General features: G+C 35.1%; 1 protein-coding gene across 1 annotated transcript; it reads left to right on the top strand.

Moving 5' to 3' along the window:
- The first annotated feature begins 668 nt into the window (after window positions 1-668).
- LOC132624538 (uncharacterized) lies at window positions 669-10,456 on the top strand. Its single transcript, XM_060339304.1, has 6 exons — window positions 669-725; window positions 806-1,218; window positions 1,303-1,528; window positions 1,618-1,908; window positions 9,951-10,184; window positions 10,403-10,456. Exons 1-6 carry the CDS (start codon window positions 669-671, stop codon window positions 10,454-10,456), a joined length of 1,275 nt encoding a protein of 424 aa, XP_060195287.1.
- The last annotated feature ends 2,185 nt before the right edge of the window (window positions 10,457-12,641 follow it).

Here is a 12,641-nt window from a genome sequence, read left to right as displayed (position 1 = left end):
AAAAAAAAAAACAGATAGAACTAGGGCTAGTTACAAATGTCAAGAGGGTTGCCCCTTTAGGTTGTATGTCTCAACAGATAACAAAAAGAACAGTACTTGCTTGAGCATCAAGACCTTTATTGATAAACACACATGTCAACCAACGTTTAAAAAATCCTAGGGCTGATCAGAATACTTTAGCTCAGTTGTTTAAGAAAAAGGTTCAATGCAATCCTAAGTACAAGGTGAAAAACTTGAGAAGGGAGTTGAAGAATAATTTTGATTTAAATGTGACTAAGGCTAAGCTCAAAAGGGCCAAGGTGTTGGCTTTTCAGAAGTTAGAGGACAGTTTTGTTGATGATTACAAGAAACTTGAGGCTTATGGGCAAGAACTTAAACAATCTAATCCTAGCACTGATGTTGTGATAAATATATCAAGAAGTGCTCTTAAAGAAGGTAAAAGAAAATTTCTGAGGATGTACATATGCTTCAATGCATTAAAGAAGGGTTGGAAATGTGGGTTGAGACCATTGATAGGAGTTGATGGTACATTTCTGAAGGGTAGATATAAGGGTCAGATGTTAGTGGCCCTTGCTTAAGACTCCATGAACCAATTTTATCCCCTTGATTGGGATGGGGTAGACAAAGAAACAACCATGACTTGGAATTGGTTTTTTTAGTGTTTGAAGATGTCTTTGGAACTAAAAGATGGACTAGGGGTGACTTTCATCTCAGATATGCAAAAGGTAACATTTTCAATTTTTTGAGTGTTTTCTTTTTGATTTAGTATCAAATTATTCACTGCGTGTTTCTGTTTTTGTCATAGGGATTGGTTGATGCTGTGAAGAATACATTGCCTAACTCTTACCATAGATACTGTGTGAGACACATTGAGGCCAATTGGCAGAAGAAGTGGAGAAGTGGACAAATGAAGAAGTTGATGTGGTGGTGTGCTTGGAGCACTTATAAAGAAGAGTTCACAGACCAACTCAAAAAGTTGGGTGAATTATCCAAGGAAGATAATTCTTTTGCTACCAAGGATCTGTTGCACTATCCTCCACAATCTTGGTATAGAGCATATTTAGACACTAAGTGTAAAAACATGATGGTTGACAATAATTTCACTGAGTCATTTAATTCATGGATTCTTCAAGCTAGAAAAATGCCAATCATCAGGATGCTGAAGGAAATTAGGACAAAGGTTATGAGGTTGTTGGTTAAAAATGAAGATGAAATCAGGTTATTCCTTACTGTTCAGTTAAAATTTCAATTCTGGTTGAGTTTCTGTTGACCTTAATCTATTATTTGACTTTATTTTAACAGGAAATGGGATGGTGACTTTAGTCCAAAATCTCTGAAGTTGTATGATGACTACAGGGAAATTGCTCATTACTGTAAGGTTGAGTATAATGGTGACTATGACTATGAAATATCTGAAGGTGAAGATAGGCATATTGTTGATCTTTCACAGAAAAGATGCACATGTAGAGTTTGGCAGTTATCTGGAATCCCTTGCCCCCATGCTATCAAAGCTATCATGTATGACAAGGTATCAAATTATTGTAATGCAAGTTTTTTTTTTTTCGGTTTACAAGTTTTATTTAGTTAACTAATTGGTGGTATTTGTTTGTTTTGAAGGGTGAACCTATGGATGAAATGCACTGGTTCTACAACAAGGAGGCATATTCCTTGACTTACAAGAACAAGTTGCAACCTATTAGAGGACAACAGTTTTGGAAGATTACTGAAGCTCAAGCCATGGATCCACCTGATGTTGCCAAGACTGTGGGCAGGCCTAAAGAGAGAAGAAATAGAGAACCTGATGAAGCAAGCAAAAGGAAGGGAGAGTGGAGTCTATCAAGAAGGGGTATGGTTATGACCTGCAGCAAATGTGGTGAAGAGAACCACAATGCTAGAGGTTGTTTCAAGGTAAAACAATCTTTAATTTCTCCATTCAGAATTTATTCATGTAAAATTCTTAAAAATTTATCCTTTGTTAATAACAAAAGTTTGATAAAAGAAAGCAAAAGGGTGCCTCAAACATTGCTGTTGACACCTAATTTTGGCTCGACGTGCTTAAAATTAACGTTTTGGGGGGCCCTGATTCGTTAAAGAGCACGAAATACATTTTTTTACACATTTTTACAGTTTTCAACAATTTATTGATGATTATCCTTATTTTAGGAATTTTCTCAATTTATTGTCATTTTTTCAAGATCATTATTTTGCACATGCACAGTGTAATACTACCATTTTTGTGTAATTAATAATTGTTTCTTAATTTTATAGCACTACATTTTCATATCATAGACATTAATATTTATATTTTATACTTGCGTTATTATTTATACATGTATTAATTAATTATATTTTAATACTGTCGATCAATACATAAAAATCGGAAGAGTTTATCCCAAATAAAGCTAATTCAATGATATTTAATTTATCTTGTGTAAATTGTCATGATTATACCACATTACTCCCCAAAATGAGGAGACATGTTCCTAAATTTTTGGCCCCCTTTTATATCACTTTTAACTAAATTTTCTTTTTTGTTTTTCCTAAAATTCTTTATTTTTCTCTCTATACACACACACAGATACTTAATTTTTTTCAGATTTTTGCTTCTCCCTCTCTCTTCTAAAAAAAACAAAACCCTAAACATTTTTCTCCCTCCCTCCTCTTTCCACAGCCGCCACCCACTCCACGCCGAGATCCGGCGAATCCCACCACAACCAAACGGCACCAAACAACCCACCACTTCATCTTCACCTCTCTCCGGCGAACGCCGACCACACAACCCTCGCCCCCCTCTCCCGAACGCTACTCCATCTCCACAACATTACTAACCAAACGACACCCGAAAACAGTCCCCCCTTCGTTCTCCTCACTGCTCCGGCGAGGAGTTTCTAGCTCCGATGAACCGGAGCAACCAAACAACAACCAAACGCCACCACTGAACTGCCCATGTTTGCATTTTCAAGCTATACTCTTCTTTAATATTCACTTCATTATTAATGTTACACTGCTATGGAAACACCCTTTCACGTCAATAGCTATACAGTTGCAATAACTTTGGCTGTTCAAGCTTTACTTTTTTTTTTTTTAAGAAAAAAAACTTTTTGCAGAAAGTATTTTGCTGCTTCTTCAGTAGAATTGTTAGAAGATTCTTGTTCCAGTTCAAATGGTGGAAGCAGTATGGAAAATGAAGAAGTATTTGTTGCTCCATATAGTTGCAGAGAAAGAAAGTTGTTGTCAGTTGTTACAAGAATGTGCAAGTCTTTGAGTTGGAAAGTTGCAAAAGAGTTACCTTTTAGAAGTTCTATGAAGAAATATGGTTTTATTCATTCTATAAATGGATTTAGGATGATTATACATACCTTCGCGTTCGCAGGGATGCGTATCGAGGTCTATGCATTGCTTAAAGACATTGTTTTCCACTTTCTGAAAGCTGGTTTTGACTTGTATAAGATATTCCATCTTTTTACAGAATCGGTTTTCGTGGCCGATGAAGAAATTTTCGTCGATTTTCAAGGCCTTCCATGTACAAAGACGGATTTTTATTTTAAGTTTATTCATTATTTTTAATTCATCCGATAATTATTTATTTTCTTACTAACATTTTTTATTAAGTCTCATGCAGGTATCTGAAGTTACTTTTTAAAGATGACACTCAAAAGAAGTTCAAATAGCTTTTTAAACTCTTTGTTTATATATTTTTTTTTACATTCTTAAATTATGCAAGCATAAAATATAGTGAAACTTTACTTTTTAGGGTGCAGGTTGGTGGTATTTATTTATGATCTGCTTATGTGATTTAAATTTTATGTGTTTTAGACAAATTAACATTAGACAATTATTATTTTTCGTAGCTAATATTCTTATAGTTATCACGTTTCGCTAGAGTTTTAATTTAGTAGCTTAGCACACTTAAGTAAATAAATAGAGTGATTTGTCTCAATATTTAGGTTTTAAAATGTACTCTCATAATTAATTGATTAGGTGTACATACTTGACTAGTTAAATTAGTTAACTCACCTTGCGTGCAGAATAATTTCATGTCCGTTCCTTATACCTTTTCACATACTCAAGCTCTTAAGTTGCAGATAACCTTTTAAAATAATTTTTTATATCACATATGTTTAAATCTGTTTTTTTTTTCATTCAGAAGCAAATCGTTCATTGTTAAGTAAATACCTTTATAATATATTCATTTAAAGCTAAAATTTTTAGTCACTGTAATTGCGCACTTTATTTACTTGTAAATTATCACGTAATGCGTATTTTTATACATATGTAAATACTTACACCTTTTACTACATAAACATTCATGTTAGTTATTCTTAGTCTAAATTCTATTAATTTTTGTAAATAATAATCAAGCCTTTTACACATCCCTCGTATAGTTAAATTGGTCCAGCCGGGAACCACATTTGTGGATTCTGAAGGATGCCTAACACCTTCCCTTCGGAATAATTTGAACCCTTACCTAGAATCTCTTTTATCTTCGTAGACCATGTTAAGATGCATATATTAATAATTTATAGGTACCCTAGTATACCTTAAATGCTAGGTGGCGACTCTGTACATAATTAATTATTTTAGAGTCCCATAAGTTGTGCTTTGTTTAGCCTTTGGTAAAAAATAGGGTGCAACAATTGCATCATCCTCCACACAACCTGAAGCTCAAGACTTTGATGACTGGTTGGAAGATTTCCTCCACACTGATGCTGCTGTTGACACCCAATTTTGTCCCTCCTTTATTTAATTTTATTCACTCGGGCGTCTAGATTTACTAACGAGCTAAATACTTTATTTTCACTAATATTATTTGCGCTACTTTTATTTTCAACATTACAAGTACTACTTTACCACAAATTTTAAATGATTCGTCATCATTTCATTTTTTTCGGGTTTGGACTCGTTAAATTAATTACAAGACAACACTTTGCAAAATATTTATTTTTTACATATTTATTATCTTTACATAATATATATTATACCAGTTATTAAATTAAAAAAAAAAAAAAAGCGGAGGAAGGAACAACAATTTTCAGCCAAATTAATGGCCCAAAATACCAATACAATATTATTTCCCTACCTAAACAAACAACCTACATTTTAATACCCAACCCACATTTTCAACCCAACTAAAATACCAAACGGACCAGCCCATTTTCTACCCTAACGGACCAGCCCAACCGAAATACCCGACCCGGTCCGGTCCACTTATCCTTTTCCTAAACCCTACCTCTCTTCCTCTTTCATTTTCTCCTCTCCTTTTCCTCTTCCACTCTCAGCCGCCTCCCCCTTTCCCTTCTCCCTTCCACTCACCTCTCTCTCTCCTCACGTTTCTCCCCACCACGCCTCTGCCATCCTCTCTGTCTCCTCCATCCCATGTCCCTCATGCGTCTATCGCCTTTGTTCCCCACGCTGATAGTCTCTCTCCCACGCTCCTCCCTTTACTTTAGTACAAATTAAACCTTATAAATGAAACCGAGGTTGAATCGTTGGAAGGGGGGATTTTCAGGGTTTGGGAGGATACACAAGTTTCCTACCCTCGAGTCTTAAGCTTGATTTCTACTCCAGTCTGAATTTTCTTTTAAAATCAGAAAAAACCCTCTGTTGAAAACCCAAGAATCTGGAACTGCAAAATTCCCTACAAAACACATGTTTAATCATCAAAGATAGCCTTGCTCGAAAAGAACAGCCAACAATCACTCTATTTTTGTTGGAAACCTTTTTACCTTAATCGGGTTCTTCGAGTTCGAGTATAGATTCGACACCTCGACGCCCCACTTCACTGCACCCACAAAAGGTCAGTATTTTTTCTTATATCGTCGAATCTAAAGTTTCTGATATGTTTGTATATGTTCTGTCGACTGTTTAGTATTTCCAATTGGTTTTCTTGATCCTGCATTTCTGTGCTATTTAGAGTTCAACACGGTTTAATCGATTTTATAAGCGTCGTAGCTTTACTCTGTTTTGGTCTGTGAATTATGAGGCATGTTTTATTCTGATTATTGAGCAGTTGGAGTGGTTTTACATGCAATATTATGAGACCTATTGTTTCAGTCGTTAGTTTCTATTTTAGTTCGAAATCTTAGCTCATTTCTGCAATTTTGTGTTGGTTGTGTAGTCTCTTTGTTTTCCTGCTGTTCGTTTGATGTTTGGGAGCTGTTAGGATAGAACATTAGTTGCTAAATGAACTTGGAAGATGCATGCTGTAATTTGGGTGTTAGACTGAATTTCCAGGATTTAGAATCTATTTTAAGTTGAATATACATAGGATATACAGTGGTTATCAAGGTAAGAAGGAGATATACATTCGATATACATCTGATATACACACTGTGGTGGGTATATCTTAGGTATATTGTGTATGTGACTAAGACAGATCAACACTGAATCATCTTCATAATTGTCTTTCATCTGTAAGTTTAAGTTTCCTGTTTGGTTGGCTTGATGTTATGTCTAGTGCCACTTTACTGACCTCAGATAGATTAGTCTATTAATAGACCCTTTAGCTGATTGGTTTGGCCTGGTTTAGCTGCTGCCTCAACCTCACCTGAGTTAAGATAAATTTACCTAATTATTAGCATTCCTATAAATTCTGTTTAAAGTGGACATTATCTAATTATGTATCCATTAGAAGTTGTTTAGTCCATATGCCTTAATAACTCTGCAATTGATTCATGTTTATGTTCTAGCCTGTTGATTCAAAGTAAGATATTTGCTTGGTTACGTTGACTATCTCTAATACGTATTTAATTACGAGAAGGTTCATGTGCTAGTGGTTTGTTATATTATTTAACTTTATCCTATGTTGAAGTGTTGTTTGGTTGTGTTAGTCACAGGTGTCATTTTTATTTAATATAGATAGGTGAGATTAGACATTAGCATGTTTGTATCTATTTGCTCAGTATAGCCCCCATGATATGAAGGGTAATCTTGTTTGGTTTTCAATTTGAATCTTATACATGTCCACATGCTGTTTGGTCTTAGTCCTCGCATTGCCCTTCATGATGTGTAATCTTTTAAGGCCATTAGTTGTTTCTTTTCAAAATTTGTAATTGATTGGTTTAGAGTAGAGTATGATCCTTTCTTTCTACTCCATAGCCTAAAAGCATTCTCAGATACACTCTCGCTGTATTTCTAATTATTCAAGCCTCCACTATGTTGTTAAATAAGACTAAGCGTAGAACTGCCTCAAACACAAATGATTAACCAATAACTGTGCACATATCTGATTTTTGGTGGTTTGTGATATATCAATAATGGTCCTGGCTGCATCTGTGAACTGCCCTGTAATTGCTAGTGCTACAACCTGCTTGTGAAACAGAACCAAAGTAGAATTAAGCCGACCAAATCTCATAATCGAGTTCAAACTAGTGTGTTAAAATCATTGAAATCAAATATCTTCTAATGATACTCTAAGTCAATACTTCTCCTTCCAAACTCACGCCCGGGGAATCGCCACGTCTTTAGATTTTTTTGGCCTATCCTTAAGTCAATATGAGAATACAAATGATTTAAGTAGTTTGGCTCCTTTATAGCCCTTCGATAAATATGAATCGAATCCTTTCCTTGTTCGACCTTTCGCGAAGTGTGCTTAGTTGTTTTAAGTTGGCAGTTTCAAGGGTATTCGAATATGCTTGAGCATCTCATATCCTTCCTAGTATGTAAACCATGCTGCTGGATGTTTGGTTGTGACTGAATGTTACTGTTTCTCATGGATTCGCACTGTAGTTCCTAGTTCCCTTTCATCTCCATAGAATGCATATATCACAGTTGTTCCCTGCCATTTTCGTTCCTTGCTTGAGTTATGAAAAGAGCATGAATAAGTCGATTTTTCCTTCAACTATAGTATATATATGGCTGTAGTTATACATCTGCTTGTTTGAGTTATAACAGCTAGGATAACGCCATGTTCAAAGCATGGAGATGGGATAGTTTAATTTTATGTTAGCCTCTATTTCTAGCACAGCCTCATTATTTTGAAATCTTTATGATAATTAGCTGCCTTTAGTTGTATTCGAATCTATTTCAGCCTTTAGAGCATGAGTATCCAGTAAATATATTAGTACTATAATTCTTGCTTATTGACATGCGTTAAACACAAGGTCAAGTGCTTGGGTTTTTGGACCAGCACAGAGTAAAAGCTTAATCGAACAGAGAGATTGACAAATTTTGCATCGTCCAAAGAAGCTAAAATGTCTGCCTTTAGTTTCTCGTATTGTTTTAGCATCAAAACTTTAAAAACAATTGAATTTCAGCCTCTTTATTCAAAGAATGGAACCTTGGACTTGGGTTATTTTCAAGTAGTTAGCTGCCCTTTCTTTGTTGTTGTTTTGATGATTTTTCTTTTCAGACAATCCTGCAACTATGAACTCTGCTGATCATGCTTCTTTTTTTCTAAGAATTCACCTTCGTCTATTTATTTTCCTTATTTAATCTGTTCATTTCCTAATCCTTTTCCTTTGTTTTTATGCATGACTATCGCATACGAGTCCCTCGGACTCATCTTCTTCCGCACTTGGCGTTGGGCCGAAAGCCCAACATAATTTCTCTCAAGTCAGTCCATCAGTCCATCCGCAGCGATCTGCTTAACAATCTCGCTAGGCCGAGGCCCATAGCAGTGGCAGCGAACAACAGCAATCCTAAAATGGGCTGAGCCCATTTAAATCATTTGATTTCTTTATTTTATTTTCTTTGTGCATTTACTTTGTAATTACATGACTAACACTTTTTCCTATTTTATCTTTCCTTAGCTAGAATGAACCTTAGTGACATTAAGGGGTGTAGTTTAGTAATGGGTAGTTAATTCCATAAATTACATTCACTTCTATTTTTTTTAAAACTATTTATAGTATCGATAGCATGTATTTGAGTAAATGATTTTTCAAGATAACATGACTACATCATTTGGGTTAAAAGAATCATTTCTCATTATTACCACCTTAGGAATTTCAAAATATTACTAACACACAAAATATGAATCCAATTGTATGTTACAAGCATTTTCAAGATTTACTCAATTATACATATTTTTAGCCGAAATTAGTTAAATAAAGAGTAATAAAAATAGAAAGAAACTCATGGCCTTTTCATCATATTTAAGAACATAAGTTCAGGCATTTTCATACCATCATATTCATATAATATCATTCTTACTTAAAGATCACATTTGTCACATTATCCTTTAAAAGACTACTATTCATAGGCAAATCATCCTATTTTTTACAAATCTTTTTTTTTAATAACATTACTATATTTTTCATTTAAGGCCTTAGCAATATCTTTAAGTCTCATTTAACATTTAGAATCTTCTTTTACGCGAATTACTATGTTTTCCTACAAGTATTATTTTAAACAACACTATTATACTTTCGTTTAAAGTCTTAACAATATTTATAGGTCGTATTTCGAAATAGCATTAAAAGTACTCTTTTATACAAATTATTATTTTCTACAAGTTTTTATTTTAAACAGTATTCTTACATGTCTATCTATAACTTTAGTCATACTTACAAAGCTACTTTCTTTTTTTCTATAATACCATATTTACACTTAGCCTAATTAAATTTTAGTCCGGTCGGTTAACCATTGTTAATGGGTCTTAAAGGATGTCTAATACCTTCCCTTTAGACTAATTGAACCCTTACCTAGAATCTTAAGTTTCGCAGACCTTAAACAGAGCTAACTTTAGAAAATAACTTTAATAAACTTTAGGTGTCCTAATTCACCGTAAATAATTAGGTGGCGACTCCTTAAAAACAACAAAAACAGGAATCTCCAATATGTCGTACTTCTACTTTAATCCCGGTTAAAAATGGGGTGTGACAGCTGCAACTGAAGATATGACACAAGATTCTTCTCAAGCCACCACACAACAATTATAAGGCTATGGTCCAGATATTGGCCATGAGGAAGATCCATTGCTGAGGCCCTTAATTATCTCTGAGTCACAGGCAAGACTGAAGGCAAGAAAGCTGCAAGTGAGGCCACCAACTGGTACAAGAAGAATGCAGGTTACTCAAGGTGCTGATGGAGTGTCAATGCCCACAGACTTTCCTTATTCACCAACTAAAACAACTTGGGGAGACAATGCAGCACTTACACCCAGGCAGCTTGAAACTCAAGCAAGAAGAAAGAGGAAGAAGATTGAATCAAAAGGGAATGAAGCTGTTGTAGCAGATTCTGGAGTATAACATGTGTTGCAACTTTTTGGTTACCTTTTTGGACAAATGTTTAATGATGGTTGATGGACAACCTTTAAGCTTATCTTAGCTTATCTTAGCCTATCTTAGTTTAACTTAGAATTTGTAGATGATGGATATGTAGGGCAGATTGTTTTTTTGTGAATTCATTGTCACATTTGACATGTCGACTGTTGACATGTAAATGTGATAATGAATTTCAGGTTGAATGTGAATGTGAATATGAATTTCAGTTGACTGTTACTGTTGACATATGAATGTGAATGTGATTATGAATGTGAATATGAATTTCAGTAGCAGTTTTAGACGTGTTATCATCTTGGTAGTTTCAACCTTTATGAATGTATGTTGGTTTCAACATTGTCAGTTTCAAGTATTTGACCGTGTAGATAGGGACATTTATGTGGTCAAACCATTAAATAGTTAGTTGGGGGGGGGGGGGGGGGAGGGTTTAGATGTTGGCAATTACTCATTTATTTGGTGAAGATAATAACTCACAATGCACTATAAATTAGTGGCCCTTGCTCAGATTTGTTAAAACACCCCACAGAATCCATCTTGTCTCCCATTCTAGGCAGTCCTATCTCCAACAAAGATGACCGACATTCTAGTGACGTTTGACAAAAAATTAACTAAATCGTACGTCGAAAATGATGATTTCATCTTTCCTCCTGATGTTTTCCAATTTCTACCAAGATACAACCACGAAGCAGTCGTGCTTTACGACGGTGGTGCCGCACTACATGAAGTACAAGGTTGCAGATACAAGCGCTTATGTAAAGGTTGGAAAAAATTTCTCGACGCTAACGACTTGACAATAGGAATGGTGTTACGTTTTCAAGCTTGCGAAGTTGAAGAGCGCATAACCTTCTTTGTTAATGTTGAGACAGAAATCATAGAAATAGAGGATTAGGTCTCCGTATTTCTATTTAAATAATCGTTTTATTTATGTAATCTCTTTCCGCTTAAAATGTTAGCAACAAAATTTGAAAGATGAAGTATAGATGCAAGTGTTTTAGACATTGATATGAAGTAAAGATCCTAATTACAATAAGAATTTGCAACAAAACCATAAAGGAACAAGAACATGAAGACACAAAAACAATAGGGATCAAACTTTCATTGCATTCCAAACGTCAAAAGAGTTGCAACGAAACCATTACATAACATTACCTAACATCAAAAACACTTGTAACGAAAACATTAGCTAACATCAAAGCACTAGCAACGAAACCATTACATCGCATTGCATCTAAATAGCAGAACTACTAAAGCCACAAACCAAATGTTCCAACCCTTACATTAGATCAATTTTTCAAATCTTCCCTCATAACATGTAACTAAACACAAACCAAATAAAGGAACACAATTATACAAGATAAACTTTTACTGACAAATTCCAAACACTTCCACCAATACAAGAAGCATCAACCACATCCACCACTTCTTTAAAATCTAAGAAGCCTCAAGCTCATGCACAACGTCCTTAAAAGTCACATTATCAATAGTTGAAGAATTGGCCTCAAGTTCATCAACAATTTCCTTAAAATCATGATTATGAATTGTTGAAGAGTTCGCCTCAAGTTCATTGACAATTTCCTTCAAAGCTTCAAGTTGAAGAAACTCAACTTTATCCTTCAAAAACTTGTTTTCGTTAATAAGCGCATCATTTTCACTCCTCAAAATATTGTTTTCACTAATGAGAGCATCCTTTTCACATTTCAATTTGTTGATCACTTGGATAGCTCTTGCTGAAAATTTTTGGTCTTCCCATACCTGGTATCCACAAGATAATGCCTTCACCAAACAGAAAATTAACGGCAAAAAAAGAAATCAAAATCAAGCACAAAACAAATTACCATGGGTGTGATAGAGGCGGGGAAATAGCAAGCAAGACAGCTAGACTGCAAGCACAATATGTTTCATACATAGTAGGACTGAGCTTCAACATCCGAAGGACGGCTTGCCACACCATGAAAAAGAAAAGAGCTAGCTTACATCGGGATTATGGCACCTGATAAAAGCGTCTCCCGGGATTATTTGGAGTCCACGAAGTCAAATAGAGTGCAGCAACTCCACAACCATAAACCAGACCATGGCTAGTTGACGAGCTCGAATTTTGAGACATTGCATGAGCAATAATGAGCAAAATCAAACAATAGAGCTAAACTAGTTAAAATATCATTCAATCTAAGAGGAATTTACAACCCTAATTTTTTGGAAAAAAACTCCATTGAAGAAGAGGTGAAGAGAGAGAGTGAAATGAGAGAAATAATAACGGGGGGTTGGGGGGGAATTAAATTTGTTGGGTTCGGGCGCCGGTACGGGTCATAAAAAGAGAGAAATCCGAGTTTTTGTGGGCACCGTTAGCATAGGGCAGATATGGCGCATAAAAAACGTTGGGGGCGTACTCGAGCCAACCTTTTAATGACGGGCATATGT

Source organism: Lycium barbarum, chromosome 12 (genome assembly GCF_019175385.1).
Source record: "Lycium barbarum isolate Lr01 chromosome 12, ASM1917538v2, whole genome shotgun sequence".
Taxonomy (NCBI): Eukaryota; Viridiplantae; Streptophyta; class Magnoliopsida; order Solanales; family Solanaceae; genus Lycium; species Lycium barbarum.
The sequence above is the reverse complement of the archived record's forward strand: the minus strand, read 5'-3'. Positions and strand labels throughout refer to the sequence as shown.

Bases quoted from the DNA above. Each gene is read 5' to 3' on its own strand.
- LOC132624538 (XM_060339304.1), top strand. From the start codon at position 669: ATGTCTTTGGAACTAAAAGATGGACTAGGGGTGACTTTCATCTCAGAT. The intron at 1,219-1,302 runs GTTATTCCTTAC...TTATTTTAACAG, and splicing joins AAAAATGAAGATGAAATCAG to GAAATGGGATGGTGACTTTA. The intron at 1,909-9,950 runs GTAAAACAATCT...TCTGAGTCACAG, and splicing joins ATGCTAGAGGTTGTTTCAAG to GCAAGACTGAAGGCAAGAAA.